This window comes from Corvus hawaiiensis, chromosome 7 (assembly GCF_020740725.1).
Source record: "Corvus hawaiiensis isolate bCorHaw1 chromosome 7, bCorHaw1.pri.cur, whole genome shotgun sequence".
Lineage (NCBI taxonomy): Eukaryota > Metazoa > Chordata > Aves > Passeriformes > Corvidae > Corvus > Corvus hawaiiensis.
The window spans coordinates 33273778-33291491 of record NC_063219.1 but is presented as its reverse complement, the minus strand read 5'-3'; the positions used below and the strand labels follow the sequence as shown (position 1 = coordinate 33291491).

Below are 17714 nucleotides of genomic sequence, written 5' to 3'. Positions count from 1 at the left end.
AGTCTATTAACTAGAGATAGGTTAAACCAGGTGAAGAGAACATGCTTGAAGAAGGAAGCAGGACCACTGTGAGAATACTTGGAGGGTTCCCTAAGGGACACGGGGCCACCTGGAACTTCATGGCTCCGAGGTGAAGTCAGGATGTCAGACCAGGACTAGGACCAGTGCTGGAGGCTACCGAAGGGGCAAGGCAAGCCTAATATCAAGCCAGCAAGTGAGGCTAGGACAGCACAGACCTACAGCATAGCTCACACAAGAACTGAGTGAGGGGCCAGAGCTGAGATTAACTGGGTCTCCAGTTCTCTGGGACAGGAACGGTGAGGTGGAGGCCCCTGGTGATACTTATTAGAGCCATTAAGATCCATTAGTGCCTGCTGAGTTCTGACAATGAAAATTACTCCTTTCTGTGGACTACCAAATTTGTTCACAGTTTGACATCTGATTATGCCATGAAGCTCACGCCTTCTCATTGCCAAGGCAGGAGCAGCAGGCAAAGGATTGAAAATACCTAAAAGCCCCATTATGAGAAGTGTTAAAACACTAAAATACTTTGAAAACAAACAAAAAGTAGTGTGTGGCTGCAGTACACCACAGGGCAAGGACTGGGCCAGACCTGGTGTGCACAGCACTCTGTCCTTCAGAGCCTGAGTTTTGGAAGGTGGAGAGAGAGAGAAAGAGAACAGACTGTATTTTGTTCACCTGAAAACCAGACCCCAATAGTACATTGTCCCTTGCCCTCTTTGGGACAAAGATGATGAGGGGTCTGGAGCATCTCTGTTATAAGGAGGGACTGTGGGAGCTGGGCCTATTTAGTCTGGAGAAGAGAAGACTGAGAGGGGATCTCATGAATGCATATAAATATCTCAAAGACAGGTTCCGAGAGGATGGTGCCAGACTGTTTTCAGCCCAGCAACAGGACGAGGATCACTGGCCATAGACTAAAGAACAAGAAGTTTCACCTCAACGTGAGGAAGAACCTCTTTCCATCGAGGGCAGCAGCGCACTGGCACAGCTGCCCGGGGAGGGTGTGGAGTCTCACGCACTGGAGACATTCCGAACCCACCCGGATGCGTTCGTGTGTCACTGCTCCAGGTGACCCTGCCTGGGCAGGGGGGATGGACCGGGTGATCTCCACAGGTCCCTTCCAACTCTAACAATTCTGTGATTGGAACGGACTGTCCGCGGAGGTGGTGGAGTCACGGTCCCTGGAGGTGTTTGAGGAAAGCCTGGACGTGGCACGCAGTGCCATGGTCTGTTTGACATGGTGCTGTTCGGTCACCGGTCGGACTCGGCGATCTCGGGGGTCTCTCCCAGCCCGCCTGACCCTGTGCTAGCTTGTGCTAGCCTGTGACAGCCCGTGATATTCAGTGATTCAGCCGCCCAGCCGCTCCCGCCGCCCTGAGGGCGCTGCCGCCGCTCCGCCCGGCTGGGCGAGGCCGCGCCACCGCACGTCACGGGGCGGGGCGGGTCAGCCATCTTGGGCTCGCCGGGCAGCGAGCGAGCGGGCGGGGGCGGAGGCAGCGCCCGCCCTGCGGAAGTCCTTCGGTGCCGCCGAGCGCAGCCCGCCGAGCCCCGCCGGAGCCTAGGGCTGCCCGCCGTCCCCAGCACCGCCGCTACCGACCAGCATGGCAGGGCGGCTCCCGGCCTGCGTGGTGGACTGCGGCACGGGGTGAGACACGGCCGCTGACAGCTTGGGGCCGCCCGGGGCGGGGCCGGGCGGGTTCCGCCGCCGATGCTGCTGCAGATGGCGGCGGGGGTCGCGCTGCCGGGCCGGGGAGCCGCGCCCGAGCTGCCGCGGGGCCGGTGCCGGGAGGGATGGGATGGGATGGGCTGGGCTGGGCCGGGCCGGGCCGGGGCTGCATCCAGCCGCCTTCCCTTCTCCGCTCGGCGGGAGAGGTGTCCTGGTGTGGCCCAGCTCGTTGCTTTCTGGCCGGTCGGGGCCGCCCCCTTCGGTCCCGGGCCGGGGTGCGGGACCTTGTGCGGCTGCCGGGGCCAGGGGAGGCGAGCGGGGACGCGGCTCCCGCCGGTGCCCGGAGCCCCTGGGATGCCCCGGCTCGGGGGAGTCGCCGCTCTGCCCGGCGCCGTCTGGGGGGATCGTGTGTATTTATTTTTTTTTTTTAATGTGAGGATAATGTCATTTATTCTATGTTACTTCTGTCTGTGGAAGAAAAAAACCCCTCCCCCTCCAGTGAGCAGGCGCAGAGGAACTTCCTTAGTTTTGTCAAAGCCTCTTCCTGCTTTCGGGCTTTTATACCTTATAAGGCAGTTTTCAGTGTCAAACCTGAACCAAATCCGCTTTGGAAACGCTTCTTTTCGTTCAGCAGCTGCCGGGCGGTGGAGAGAATGCGGTGGCAGTGATCTATAGCACAAGCAGCGAGGCGGCAGGAGGCCCTGGGGATCCGGGCTCCCTTTTGCGGGGCTCCCGAGGTTGGGGCAGGGCAGCAGCCCCGGAGGTGTCCGTGGGAAGCCGAGCCGGGCGGGCTGCGCGGTGCCGCTCGCAGGAAACCGCGCTGTGACCCGCCGGCTGCAGGGCGATGGGAAAGAGGAAATGTCTCCATCAGGCATCAGCTTTTCATTGGAAGGGACAGCGCGGGTGTATTTTCAAAGCTCTTTAGCTACTACCGATGGCATGCTGCTTCTTTAACTATTTTTTTACTTTTGTTTCACCTTTCATCCCTCTTGCTAAAAATAAAGAAAATTTTCAGTGAATGCTCTGTAGATGCAGATATGTATCATGCTTTTTTGAAAGGGTGTGTTCTGCAATCCAGGCACTTGTTTCTGAAAGCACATGCTCATTATCCCCCCAAGAGAATTTGGTGTAGGACAGTAATAAATCGGTCTTTAGGAAGAGCAGGTATATGTATGTGTGTGTCTAATGTCTAACAATTGTATGAAGAAGTCATTCCTGTAGTGAAAGCAGAACTAAAACCTTGAATTCTGTGGGATGGAGGAAAATTAGCACAGTGGGATTGAGGGTGTGTAGCTGAGTGTATAGAAGTATTTGTGAGTTTAACATGTGTGTATGTGCTGTTTATTTTTCAAGGCAAAAGATCTGTAACTACTCTGCCATATGCCACCGGAGGCTTTTTCCTATCCCACATGTTTGTGTATCACAGGTAGTCCCGTTAAAGGCAATAATTATGTCTTTATAGGTTTGCAAAGTACAGGTTGTGACCACTGGATTAGAAATTCACTTAAAGCTTTCAACAATGCCCCCGCAGGAGCAGCATGCAAGCACAGAACTGTGTAAGAAACAACTTTGTCTTGTTGATGTGAGAGGTGTACCAAGGGACGTGAGTGTTAAAACAAATGTTCCTGGGGAAGATGTGTGTGCAAGTACACCATTAATCAACTTCAGAGGGTATACTCTGTAATGTTTTTGAATATGGCGTTAGCCAAATGTTGCTCCTGTTTCATTTATTTATTTCCTTACAGCTCTAAGATGCTGTTTTCTTGTGCACCAGTATTTTTTTTTCATGCGGCCCAGCCTATTTTGCTCTCCAAGCTTTTCATTTCAGGTGTGTTTCCTAGTCCAAGGTTGTTCTTCTGTAAAATTCTGCTTCAAGAAAGTGGGGGCAAAGATTTGCAGCACTGTAAAGATTGCAGAGTGTTGGGGTGGTTTGAATTCAATATTTTCAGTCGACAAAAATATAAAGTGGTGAATTTACAAAGGAAAAATACCATAGTTGAGATGAATAAGAAACAGGTGGGTAATAGTGCAGTGGGTTATGATAGCATAATCATGGTTTTAGCTTTTATTTTTTTTAATTGGTGCAACCCTCCCAGCCCATCTCACTTAGTGTGTGAGAAGACAAATTATGTCAGCCCTGTGCTCAGTGCAGATCACCCAAGGTCTCAGTGTTCTGTCTGCCAAAATGACAGAAAGCAGAGAAATTAAGTATAGCCCCCAAAAAGAGGAAAAGAGGTTTTGAAAAATACAACCAAAGCAGGAAGGGTGAAAGGAACTGTGTTGTTTAGAACAGGCTTTAAATGTGCACTGCTTTTCCAAAAGGTAGGCTTTTTTTAGAGGGAGTGGTCGATCGCGATTGTTACTTTGCAATCTCGGGAGAATTTACCTCAATCAGCAAAAGGGCAGGTGTAGAAGAGGTATTAAAGAGTGTCTTCCTATGTGTCTTGTGCTTGTAGCCACAGGTCAGTTTGTTTACCTGAGTGTTAAATTTTGAGGTTTTTAGTGTATGTGTGTGTGCATTTTTGCCAGCTAAAACAGGGATGAGAAAGGCAGCAATTGTGCTTTTCAGCATCAGCCTGCACAGATTATACAAATGATAAGAACTTCTTTCAAAGCATAAGGAGACCAAAACCCAGAAGAGGTTGGGGAGATCATGTAATCACTGCCATTTGAGGTTTTAACAGCTCAGTCAAACTTTTTAGGGGTCATCTAAGTACATGCCATCCAACTGGAGCTGGGAAATGGTTTTAATCAGTGACATGACAGTCAGATTATGGATGCAGCCAAAATGCTTCCGGTGTTACATTTGTTGCCTTGAAATTTGCATTCTTTGCTTAAGCAAACTTGATACCTAGAAAATAAGGTAATTGATACCTGCATAAGAGCAGGTAAATACTTAATTGTGGTTTAAAAAAGCTACTTGTCTGAAGTACTGTCCTTTTAATTGTACAGTTGAGTTACAGGCATGATATGAAAAATTGGAAGAGCCCAGTTAGCTTAACATAACTGTTAAACCCAGTATTATGTATTTCTATAACTGATAGCCTTGTCTATTTAAGTTTTAAGTATATTGCAGTTTTGTTGGGTAATCTGTAGAACAACACTGTGGACCTTATTGTCAGGAAGTCTTGGTCCATGTTAGTAATGAATTTGACTTCACTTGGCAGCTGAGAGCCCCTCTCTTTCCCTTCTTTTCACAAAAGAAAGGTCCATGAGCAATGAGCTATAAAGTAGCACCTATGTGCTGTTCTGTTTATATCCTTCAAACACTGTCAGATTTTTGATTTTCCCGAAGTCAGTAGGTATGTTGTGAATGAGACTTACTTCATGCTTTGCTGTATCTAAGGATTACATGCATTTTAAAATAAAAGTTCAGAATAGAAATACAAGATGGAGTTCTTCCCTTAAAGTATATGAGCAGCATGCCAAAGAAAGGAAAGGGCTCTTAGTCATTTTTTAATCGCAGTAGGCTGCAGTCTTTTGCTTTGTGCCTTTTGGGTATTTGAATTGTTCTTGCCGCCTCTTCTACAGGCGAGCACAGCGCTGCCTGCAAGTCATGATTAAAAGCTCTTCCTACGCCACTTTAGAATTTAGCCTGATTAGGTTGACAAGTAGATTTTTAACTGTGTCTTTATGTGTGAATGCACTTCTTTCCTTCAGTATAACTTGTATAACACTGAAATAGCTCGTTCGGGATGGCAGATAATTGCAAGTGTTCAAATTAATGGCTCTTTAGCTGAGCTGAGGTAAGTGGCTATGTAACTACTGTACTTCCAAAATGAGAACCTAATTATAGCAATGAAAGGGATTTAAAGAATATTATTTGTGTTTTCTATACCTGAACTTTGGTTTTGGTAGGTTTGTGTGCCATTTTTCAGTGGCTGCCAGGTGGATCCATTTGATACTTGAGTGTCACTGGTGGCCAGCTTCTGTAATGTACCCTAGAGTCTTGTTGGGAGGGTCATGTGTGTTCGTAACCCTTTTCTTGAGTAAATTGGTTATGTGATTGTGTGGAAAAAAGCCCAACCTGTTGTCATGGATCTTGTTTCTTCTGCCTCCTTTCCTGTGCCAATCTAGGCCCCTTTTTCATTTCCCATACACAGGTTGCAAAAATTGATGTATTTTTTTAACTTCTTTCTTGAATACTAGGGGTGAACTAAAGGTTTGGGGGTTGCCTGGAGAAAGATTTCCTGGTCTTGATGGGAACTCAGGATTTCTTCGACACCTCCTGGCAGTCCGGGTTCCTGCTGAGCTGAGAGCCAGGAGGATTGAGGCTGCTCAGGATTTCCAGGGTTTCTTGATGTGGAGTTGCAAGCTGTTCTTTGGAATGAGTCACATACATCTGAGAGTTTCTTGGCTGTTCAGTCTCTATAACCAGTGCTGTGAATGAAGGAAGAGTAAATCTGGGCACACAGAACCTCAGAGGAGCAGAAGCTGGCTGGAGTGAGTTTGCTGTGGGGACTTCTCTACAAACCCTACTGCTCTAGTTAATCTTCATGCAACACCTCTATAAATTCATGCTCTTAAGGAGAGCAAAGTATTTATGGGTTGAGTGTCTTCTATGTGATAAGTTATGAAAGGATTAGGTTGTTCTCTTTCTCTTCTGGGTTTTGACCTGAGAGTGTAAATGAGTACAAGATCCATAAAAAGCAGTAATCTTCAATAAACAGCAAAATCTGTGAGGTGAGAAATCCAGTACTGTAAAAGCAAGGTAGGGGGAAGTAGCAGTCTGTTTTGTGAGCTCTGTGACTTTTTAGTATCTTATACTGCACCTCGAAATTATTTTTCTTTCCTAATGTTCCAGACATGGGTTATTTCTGAAGGTTTTTCAAAGCATAACTTATGTTTAGTATGAAGACTTCAGCTCCATGATATTTTTGTAGTTTATACTTCAACTGGATATCTTGTCATGACCTTCTGTGAGCTCCAGTCTTCATGAAAGTTTTCTGTGTTGTGTCATCCCAGAAGTAAGTTTTCAATATGGAAAGCATGGACAACATATTTCCTTAATGGCATATGGAAAAAATACTCTTCCAGGGTTTTAAGAGCATCTTTTGCTTGCCAGCGGCTGAAGTGTGGTTAGGGAGGGAGGGGAAAATGTGTCATCCTTAATGTGGAAAAAGGAATTGTACTAGATTAAGAATTTATTTAATACATTTAAAGAACATTTGCAAGGAGACTTTGAAGGCTGATGATGGCCTGTGGTATCTTTTAAATGATTCTTAATACATCACAGTCCATGTTGCAACACTAAATGGTCAGAGTATGCAGTACAATTGGGAATAATAGGAGTTCAGTTAGGAGAACATACATATACATATATATATACACGCTTTTGGTTTTTTGTAATTTCATCACAGGAATCAGTTTGTATCTTATTTGAGTGCCTTTCAGAATCCATTCAAGATGCATGGCACCCTCCAGTCCTTCTGTTCCTGCTCCTCTTTTCCCAGGTCTCACTTATGCTTGATACAGAGGAAAGGGGCAGTGGCATTTCAGAGTAGAGGACAAACCCACGTGCATCCCTGGGCTGGATCTGTAAAGTTAATGATAAATGAACCTCCTTCTATGAACTGCAGAGCTCCTGCATGGGGCAAGGTTTGAGGGAGGGCAGGGTTTGAGGTGTGCCTGGGTCGGGGCAGATTCAATTCTTGTTCCTTGGTGTTTTTAGTACCTGGCTTGGACTTTCTGCTCAGCAAGTGTGTTAATTACATGACTCCTATGGACATTTACTTGTCTAAATTAGTTGAAAATAGTTTTTAGGAGTACAGAAATACTATACCAGTTCTGAGTAGTAATCCATCCTCTGTATTGTTTTATAGGCATGTATAAGAAACGTCACAGTTGGTCTGTTAGTTCATGCAATTGAAAAGTTTCAACGTAATGTTTCAACATTTAGTTTCATCATTGCAGGCTTTCTTTGGGACATGCTGAAAGGTTTTGACAATTTCAAACAAACTTTAAAAAAAAAAAAACTTAAATGAATGTTTGTCCAAAATTACAAGACTTTAGGGAGACAAGGTTAATTTCAAAGGTAAAATGACTAAAAACATACTTCGGTTTGTCTGAAAAGAAATTCAAAGTTCTTTTTTGCTCTATGTGAGAAAAGGAATCTGTTGCTTTAATTTTTGGTCTTGGTCACTGAACTAAAATATATTTAGGTGTACCAATCTAACAGAAATCATCCTTGGGTAGATGCTTAAAAATACCAGTTGGATTGAAAGCTTGTTAGTGCCCATAGCAGGATTACTTTAACCATCAAAATGAAGCATCAGTCCTTTCCAAGTGCTAGTAGTGATGTATTGCTGGGGCTTTGCTTATTCAGTTATATCCAAAATTGAAAAAGTAATCATTTTATCCACTGACTTAATGTAGGGTATAATATGATTGAATTTTTTTTTCTTTTTGTTCTGGTCATGGGGTTTGCATTTTTAAGACTAGATGGAAAAACTCTAGATAAATGTACGGTTTTAATTTTTTCTAGGTTTTCCTTTCTCTCTTTATTATTCTCTTGTGGTCAGTGCAAATGCTTGCAGCTGTGCGCAGGATGTGTTTTGGCATGCTCAGGCTGTAGAGAGCAAGATGCAGACAGGAGGTTATCTGTTGTTACTTTATTTTGATAAATAAATGCTCTCAGTGGATGAATCCAAATTGTAATACTTTACTTAACACCATATCTCTTATCTAGCTTTTCAGTATTAGTATTTTTTTGTGATAGTTTGCCTTACATACAGAGCACTGTTTATTGTCTTCATGAGCTTTCACAATATGACTCCTTGCATATTTGCAGTCAGACTCCAGAATCTCTGTGATCCTGTTAAATGAGACCTGCTTTTTATATTAAACATGATTTACTGGTATGTTTTTGTCCACAGCTGAGTGGGGCATTTTTTTCTACGGGCCAACTGTTTCTAATCGGACCCGTCTTTTATTAGAAGCGTGCTGTAACATGATAAATGTGTAATCTGGTGCTCTAGTGCAAGCCTGCTCTTGATGGAAAACATTTGGTTACCTACTGAAAGGCTGAAGTGGTGATGGGTGTGCAGGGCAGATTGGAAGTGCTGGGCCAATCCCATGGTGCTTGCTGGGTGCTCCTGCTCTCCATCCCTGCTCTCCCAGTCCATTTGATTTCATCCTGCCCTCTGCCCAGGTTGGTGTGACTGGGGCCATGGCATAGCAGCTCTTGGGTCAAAGCTGGAACTCTCAAGTGCTGAAACTGTGCAAATAGCAAGCACAAAAGACCAATTTTTTAATGTGGAATAACTTTACAGTTTTAGCCCCTGTATTGCATCTGCTTGAAAAAAACTTCCAAGTCAGGCTATTTCTGCATCATAAGACTTAGGTTTTACCTGCTTAATTTCTTCAGGTGTGGGATTTTGTTTGCTTGCAGGTTAAGTATTCATTCAATTGATCCTTGCTTGCTTTATCTGTTGAAAAATATGTGTATTAATTTATTCTCTTGGGTTTTTTGCTTCTGAGAAATGTCTGTGCAGTCATTGAATATCCTTAGTTGGAAGGGACTCACAAGGATAATTGAATCCAACTCCTGATGTTCAGCTTATTTTGGTTAAATGATGTAGAAAGTTGCCAAATAAATCTCCCCCTCATATTAAATAACTTATACTATTAAGTAATTATTCATGTAAGACTGCCAAACTTTTGGGCATTCTTCCCTCATTATTTGGAAATACTGCATGGAGTAGGCAGACTGGGAAAAATGCTCAGAAAACCTGGAAAAATAAAAAATAATTTAAAAAAATTATTAGAGAGCCTATCAGTATAGGTGAGTGCTGTGTGGGTGTGGTGTAACACAGAGGCACTGTTAAGACACTTGCTAAAATGAATTAGTGTGTAGAAGTCTCAAAGGGAGCAGTAAGTAGAAGGGGAGCGTTTTGCCTTTGCCAACACAAACTACTCTACTCTCATTATACAAAGATAATATCCAAAACCATTTGCTCTTCTTACTTTGAGGAAAATATAGTCAAAGGAAAGCTTTGTATTAACTTTTGTATTAAAATATGTGCCAGCATTAGATAGTAGAAATGGGTTTAAAAATACAAATAAAATTGTGAAAGACCACAAATTTAGATGGTAGTATCATCAGGGTACCAGAATTTGGATTTTGTTAGTTGAAAGCACTTAAGAATGGTCTGGTTTCAAGTCCACTTTTTGTGGCTCAATCATAAGCCAGTCTTTTGGACATAAATGCATCTTATCTTCCTCTTTACTTTTAGGAGAAGAGAACTTTTCTAGAGTCAGGTTACCAAAGTTGTTTTTTGTTTGGTTGATTGGTTTTTAAAGATTTGGTGGTAGTAAACATAGAGCAAAATTGAAAGTTGTTGCCCTTCCACTCCGTCCAAATGTTAGTGAAGTTAGAAGCAGCACAATGCAGTAGCTTCCTCTTCTCCAGACTGATATTAAAAATGTTACCTGGAGACTCTTATTGCAGTACATGTGAATTTATTCTGAGAGCTTTGTAGCATAGGCTGCTTTTGTCCCTATGTTCCTCTTGGTCATTCTGGTCTGGCTCTGTGCAGCCATGTCTTTGTGGTTTTCACTACCCATTTTAGCTGGATTTTACTAGCAAGTATGACAGTCGTGTCTGTGCTCTGAGTTGTAGAGGTAGCTGCTGATAAAAAGCAGCACTGGATAAATTTCTACACAAAAATATAGATGCCTTTAAAGATAAATCAGCTTTTTTTAAAGGTGGTTTTTATCTATTTAGGAAATAAATGATTGCTAGAAGCACTTCTATTTCAGGCTGCTTTTGAGCTCATTTGTTAAATTGCACACCAATCTGCTTATGGTTTGTTTTACTGTGACAGTTTCAGTGTGTGGCACAGAAGTACTTGTTGTCAAGGTGAAGGTTCTTGCTTGACTGGGCTGATATTTTTGGGTGGAAGTGCTCTAAAATAGTTTCAAATACACAGTAATACAGTTAATTCCAAGGTCAAGCTTGTAGACTCTGAGATTTTTAACACCTCTGCTACCTAGAGGTAGTCATTTTCATTGAAATACTATGCTACCCTTTTACCATCCCTTCATGTGTCTTATCTATGGTTTAAGAAGGTTCTTTATCTGAGTGCTTCTAATCTTGTGGGGTTTTTTTCCATTTATAGAGCTAATTTTTTGGCTACCATTATTGATTACTTAAAACACTTGTTGATCAAAAATGTTTTAAGTTTTGACAGAAGCAGCTGCTATTTAAAAATGCAAACTAGTAATGTGTAAAAGGTATATTTTACCTTTTAGCTAAAGATCTAAATATGAAAAGCATGAGTAATTTCAAAATCTTGCTGTCTTATGTTTTATCAAGGACATTTGAAAAGAGATAGTAAACTAATTTATTAATACAAGTCCCATTTTCCTAATATAATCAGTTCTTCAGGGACTTCTGCTGCTGCTTAAACAATTTGCACCTGATGCTAGAGCTGGGACATTTTTAAAGGAGTAAGTTGGCTTTCTTCTTTCACTGTAATTTTCTGATCAATTTCTCTTTACAGGGATTTGAAAAGTAAATACTTCCTAGGCTTTTCAGTCCCATCTGGTGTACAAGAAGGATGATAGAAGAAAAGCAACGAATAAAAACATAAGGGCTTGTTCAGGCTTTTCAGTCACATGAGGCTCTGTGTATGAAGACTAGGAATTCATCCATGTTTAAGAAATGTTCCACTTCTTTTTAAAGCAGCTGTTATCAGAAGACGTCAGACAGTAAAAACATGGTATCTATCTTATAATTTCCGTCTGTATAGAATTTATCCAGTTCAAATGGGAAAGGCTATTAAGCCCTTTTTGATAAAATCTTTGATGGACAGACCATATGTCAGGAGCTGGTATTGAAGAGCAGAATCGCTTCCCATTCTGTTTAAAAACTTGGAGTTTTTGCCATGTGATTTATTTCATGCTCTTTTGAATATATTGCCATATGCATGTTCTCCTTAGAATCTCCACACTCTGAGCTTTTCTGTAGTGCCTTCTATACCCTGCTTAATTACAATTTTTTGGGTTAAGGTAATTTAGCCAGCAATGAAAGTGTGTTGAATGATGTGTGTTGCAATCATCTTGCTTTCTGTCTTTGGCCCTTGTTTCCTGGATCCTTTTTTCCACATGCTTTTAGTAGAGAAATGCAAAGCACTTCTGCCTCAGGAGAGTTCATAAAAACATTGGAAGAGGCTCTCACGGGAAATGGGAGATTGGCTCTGGACCCATTTGCATGGAAGAGGATATGGAGTAGGGATCTCCTGCTGCCTGAGCAAGTGTGACACCTTGCAAAAAGCCAGTATCAGCTTACATTTAAGAATAAATGCATTTAATTCTGTGTAAAGCCTAATCTTATCACTGGATGCTAGACTTGTTTGCAGCATGGCCACTTGGACAGGTTTTGCATAGGATTTGAGGTGTGTTTAGTTAGAGAAACCTTGCTGGGCTTGATGTACAGGCTGTGGTGCACACCAAAGCAGAATTTTAGAACTTACACATGTATGCTGTACAGCCTGCGGTGCCTGGGAAGCCCATTGCATTTGCAAGCTCAGATGGTGAACAGTAATTCAGAGCCATCATGAAGGGAGCAATTTCATGAACAAGAGAAAACAGCCCTCTGAACAAAATGCCCTAGTTTTTCTAATGATGTACCTTGAAGGTAAACCAGAAAGAGACCATTTTGATTGCATTCTGTTGTGGGTTTTTTACTCCCCCTTGCTTTACTCTTCCCACAGAAAGGTGTTTCTTTCTTCTTTTGTTTGTTTTCCAAGTTACTTTGCATCTTTCCAGTGGGACCAGCACTGCAGGTACATCTTACTTCTGTTTGTGTGTGCATTTTAAATGTGTGACATTTCTGTTAGCCCAGGTCATTAGGAGTAGCTGAGGAATAGGCTGCAACCCAGATCTGCTCTAGGAGTTGGAGATCAGGTGATGCTTGTCCTCGAGTGCTCTTTTCTGCTTGTGCTTGGTTAACTCCTGTCTTGGTGTGGACCTGTCAGAGAAATGACACTCACAGCTCATGTTGGACCCCGCCCCAGCTCTGTGTTACTTCCAGGAGCAGCTGGACAACTTCATTGCTTACAAAGCAGTTGTCCCTCCGTTCCTCACTTCTGTTAAAATTACAGTTGTGCTTGAATAACTTGGGAGAATGGCATTTGTTCTGGGCAGGGAAACAGTGGAGCAAAGGTATGTGGTCAGAGTTTGTGGTTTGCAGATGGAGGTTCTGGTAATGACATCCTCGTTGCAAGTTCTTACCCTCAGCACTGTTTCCTTTTGGCTTTAAAATTGTCTGTGTGACTAATGCATAAGTAACCTTCCAGTGACATTGCTTTCGTGTCAAGAGCCTCAGAAATGTCTATTCTAGGTGAGAGAGCACATGTAAGAAATCCCATTAGTGCCATTGAGAACATTGTGGGAAGCCCTTTGGCTGTCCTTCCAGAGAGCTCTCAGGCAGAGAGTGCAGAGCTGCTGTGCAGCTTCAGGATGTGAGTTTTTGAGGGTGATGATCACATGCTGGAAATATTTCTCCACTGATAGGTGAGATATGGGTTAGTAGTGTTAACGCAGAAGGAACCTTCATTAGTTGCTCTCCCAAACCTGTTTGTGCTATGAATGTCCATTACAAAAATATCGTGATTTGTTTGTCACATGTCTGTGTGGACTAGAGAGTGGTGTTGCCTTTTGGAGAAGGTGTTACAGGGAAGTCAGTGGGGAATATCAGATAGATGCATGTACACACCTATATGTATATACCGAGAGATAGTGTGGGAGGGGGTGGGTGTGTGTGTGGTTCTCCATGTACAGACAGGCACATGTGTAGAGACTTTGTGTGCTGCTCTTGGATACTCTGTAGCTGATTTTCTGAAATAAAGCTGAAGGTCATGATTACCCAACAAATTTTTTGCCTGACTGTTTCTTAGGGGTTTTCTCTTTTTTTTTTTTTTTTTTTTTTTTTTTTTTTAATGAGCTTTTAGGTCTACAGAAACATTTCAGGGAGCTGAACATGGAGGAATAAAGGAAAACACGTGAACAATCAAGGCCTTCACCTTTGGGATTTTGTAAATCAGTTTTGTATTACAGATATTAATAGAAATCAGCTTATACCATTACACTCCTGTGTGCAGTGCCTTGTGCTCTTACTGCTGAATGCCCCAAATTCCATATGGGAAAGCTGAGTCCATGTCTCATTAACGGCATGTGCCTGCCTGTCTCCATGCAAGTCCCTCCTGCCACTCTTCAGTGCTGTGCAGCAAGACAAAGGGTGTTCTGTGGAAAACTGTGATCCAGTATTGGTACTGCCTTATGATAGCTCTACTATCAGGATTCTTTTCCTGTGGCAGCAATAACTCCTGCCCTGAAGAAGATGGGGTGTGCCTTGTTCCCCTGTGAATCATTCATTAGTCAGACACGTTGCCATGTATGAACTCCTTGTGGAATCTGGATTGCCTATAGTATCCTTCTTTTCATGCAATTTAAATGTTTACTTCAAGTGACAGTGGTAGAATATATCTGATCAGTCCGAATAAAGCCTCCTATCTGCAAAAGTTAATTTGTAAGGAATCCTACTGTTACTAGATTGTGCATTTGGTGAATTGAAGATTTTTATCAACTTTCATTCAGTTTTACCGTAGCTTTTTGCCTCACCTATCACATTTTTAGACTTCATTTTAACTCAAGAGTATCTCTATATGCATTTAGTTACGAAAATCAGGTTTAGTGTTTATAATGTGTTGTACCATGGTCCCTGGCTGTGCTGTGAGCCTGAGGCTCCCAGGGGAGCAGAGGGTCCCTCCCTGACCCATGTGCCAGCAATGCTGGAGTTCCAGGTATGCAATGAAGTCTTGTACATGAGAGATGTGTTGTGTAGAACACTGCACTGGAGACTTGCTGATACAATGCTCTAATATTCCAAGACCAAAAGTCATGCAGGTTTTTTTCCTGTTTCTTTTCTTGGAAGCCTAAAAATGCATTACTTTTTTTTTTCCCTGAGTCAGTACACTTCTTGCTGAGTAGGCCATAGTATTTTTATATATGCTGATTTTATGTCTGAATACACTCCTTTTATGTAAAATGCATCTTTCATGAGACTGTTTTTCTTTCAGTCTGCTGGCTGTGTGTGTGCTGGGCAAACTCCCACCCACAAGCAACTAAGCTGCCAGTTACCTGCAACAGTTCAGCTTTTGCTTTCTTTGAAATACTGAGTTTAATAATCAAACAGTTTTAACTGTTAAAAAACACTTCTAATCTAGGTGTAGGTTTATGTAGCATTCAGACTCCAAAGTTTTTGTGTAGATTTAGCTTTAAAATCTACGTGCCACAGTTGTGGTTTGCAGGGGAAGGTAGAGGGAGTGAGTCAGTATTTGCTGGTTTACTTAGTAATTGTGGCACTAAAAGCCTCTTAAAACACTATAAATACAGTGATTAGTTTTACTCTGCGTGATAGATTACCGAAGCACCAGTTTGTGGAATTCTTGCTATATTTCTTTTGGGAAGTAGATCTTTAAGAAGAAAGTTAAAAACAAACTTGAATGAGCAAAATCCAAGTTGTGTGTCCCTAGTTGAGGCATGTACAGTGCCTAATGCAGATATCTTCATGAAGTGTGAAATTCTTTCTGATATTTAGCTTCTTTTTTTCATTATTTATCATCTTTTGGCTGTGACGTTTTCTTTTCCAGTAAACATTCCTGTTGATCGGTACAAAGTCAAGTTTCTGTGTGTGGCTACTCAAAACAGTTACAGTGTGTTACACACAAGATGGAGTTTACAGCTTTGAAAACACATTTCTTGCAAAGTATTTTTGGTGCTAGAAGAGGTCCTGTGCCAACCACGTTGTTATTGAGAGAGAAACCCACCTTCCCTCCGAGGATCTGTGTCTTGGCCCAGCGCTGATGGGTGATAGAAGCTGTGCAGGTGTTTCTGGGCACGTGCACAAGCTGCTCCCTGCAGCATGAGAGGCATCGCAGCCAGACCTACTGCAGCAGCTCTCCTCTCCCAGCCTGGGGAACCCAGCCTCTTGCTGAGTTACTGCTGTGAATTTATGGTTTGGTAAAGTTACTGCTGCCTTACACCTCCTAAGATCTTCCAGGTTTACATCAAGAGTGCTGAAAGCTGTAGAGGTGCTACTACAGCATTCATGCTTTTGCTGATGATAATTTAGTGCAGCTGCCTGACTGTACAAAGAAAATGAGAACTTTGTCACGTCTGTGTTTGTTAAAAACATGTGGGTAGGCTCTAACTCTTGAGTTAGAGCAAGGCTTTTTGGTCTGCATGGTTTAGAATTTTCCTGTGCTGCTTTGGTGACAACATTTCTAGCAGCTGGTTTTGGTACCTTGAGTTTTGTAGTTACTTTTCATGAATGCTTGGTTAATTTCTTCCGTTTTCATGCATAATGATAACAAAGATAATATATATAGCACAGTCTGGAGTCTGAGTGGAGGCACATAGTTAATTTCCTCTTGTTTTCTTTACTCTTATTAGACACATTTTGACACTGTTTTCCATTTGTGAAATGAGATGTCTTTTGCCACAGCTTGTCATTATCAGCTGCTTGTGACATGAGGATGGCCAGCCCAGCTGGCAGTCCATGGGCAGGGCAGCTTTTCCCCCCTACAGTTAGGAATTGCAAAAACACTTCTACCACTAACATTAATTACATGAAAATATTTCTATAGAAATGCTACCTGCTGAGCAGGGAAGAACTGCTCTGACAAAGTTATACTCCTAAATATTGATAGATTGAATGACGTACTTCGTGTTCCGTAGTAAAATGCTATTAGAGTAGAAGTTAGCAGTGATTCTTGATCTGTGGCAGGAAGCATTGTCTTACACTTTAAAAGAGAGCAATTCTTAGTTTGCCTTAGTCCTTTTTAGTTTGTTCATCTTTAAAGAAAAGTCAGCGTGGTGTCCTTGTTATATGTGACGAGTGGTCTGTTCATTAAAAAGGGGAGGTGTCTTTGTTATTTGTGGTATTAAATATTACAACTGATTTTTTTTTTTTTTTTTTTGCCTCAACAGGTATACAAAACTTGGATATGCGGGTAATACTGAACCACAGTTCATTATCCCTTCATGTAAGTATTTGTTAGTGTGTATCGATGCTGAAGTTACTCTTGGAGTTTCTGTAACATGGCATGTAAAAAAAAACACATTAAAAAGAGTGACTTGACCTCTGAGAGGTGACACAGAGTAATAATGTGGCTTTTCTGTTTTGCTACGGATACTCAGTTTAGAAAGATACATTCATTACAAAAGGATAGTAATAGTTAGGCTAATTTGTTGGACATTGAAATAATGTAAAAATCCAGTAGCATGGCTACATTTACTTTTTTGGAGGTTCTTTGCCGTTTAGTGATTTTTCTCGTAAAACTCTGAGTTGACTATAATAGGAAAAGAGAAATAAAACTGTATGGTTTAATATCTCTAGGGTTTAAAATGTTCTATTTGCCTGGTAGTTGTCAGTATTACAGCTATGTTAATTTACTGTGCTTTGCAAATACAACAAGAAAAAATGTCAGTTTTTTCCCCCATGTAGAATAGCTTATTTATTTGCTCCCTGTCTTCTGAACTCTTTCTCCCACTTGAAGAGATACATTCCTAATCCAGAGAGTGGAACTCACTCAGCTTCCTTTAGAAATGCTTCACCTTTTGACCTCGTTCACCACTTGGCAGTTCGTCATTGTTCATCTGTGCCAAAGTAATCACGGATTACATCCTGGTGAAAAGGAATAATTAGCACACCCAGTTTTCCTTGCAAATACAACAGGAAGAGGGCTGGAGCTAATACTGCTTCAGCACAGTGACTGTAAAATAGAACTTGGTAGTTCAGGCTCTGTTAATAGTGTTAATATTTCTAAGAAACATACTTCAGAAAGTAATTTTTGTGGAAAGGTGAGGCTAAGTCACTTGTATGAGAACAAGGAATGCATTAAGAGAATCCTTTCTGTATCTTCTGTTTTGGCTTCAGATAGATATTTCTTAATTACTTGGTTTTTCAAATTAACTTCATTAAGTTTACTTCAGTGTCACGTAAAACAGTACAGTTTTG

The 17714-nt window shown here is 42.0% G+C and overlaps 1 protein-coding gene across 1 annotated transcript in view; it reads left to right on the top strand.

Moving 5' to 3' along the window:
- Positions 1-1488: 1488 nt before the first annotated feature.
- ACTR3 (actin related protein 3) overlaps positions 1489-17714 on the top strand; it is a 29029-nt gene continuing 12803 nt past the window's right edge. The window contains exons 1-2 of the mRNA XM_048309683.1: positions 1489-1669; positions 16685-16740. Coding sequence (XP_048165640.1) covers positions 1626-1669; positions 16685-16740 — 100 coding nt within the window. The 5' untranslated portion in view covers positions 1489-1625. The remainder of the gene's footprint in view (positions 1670-16684; positions 16741-17714) is intronic.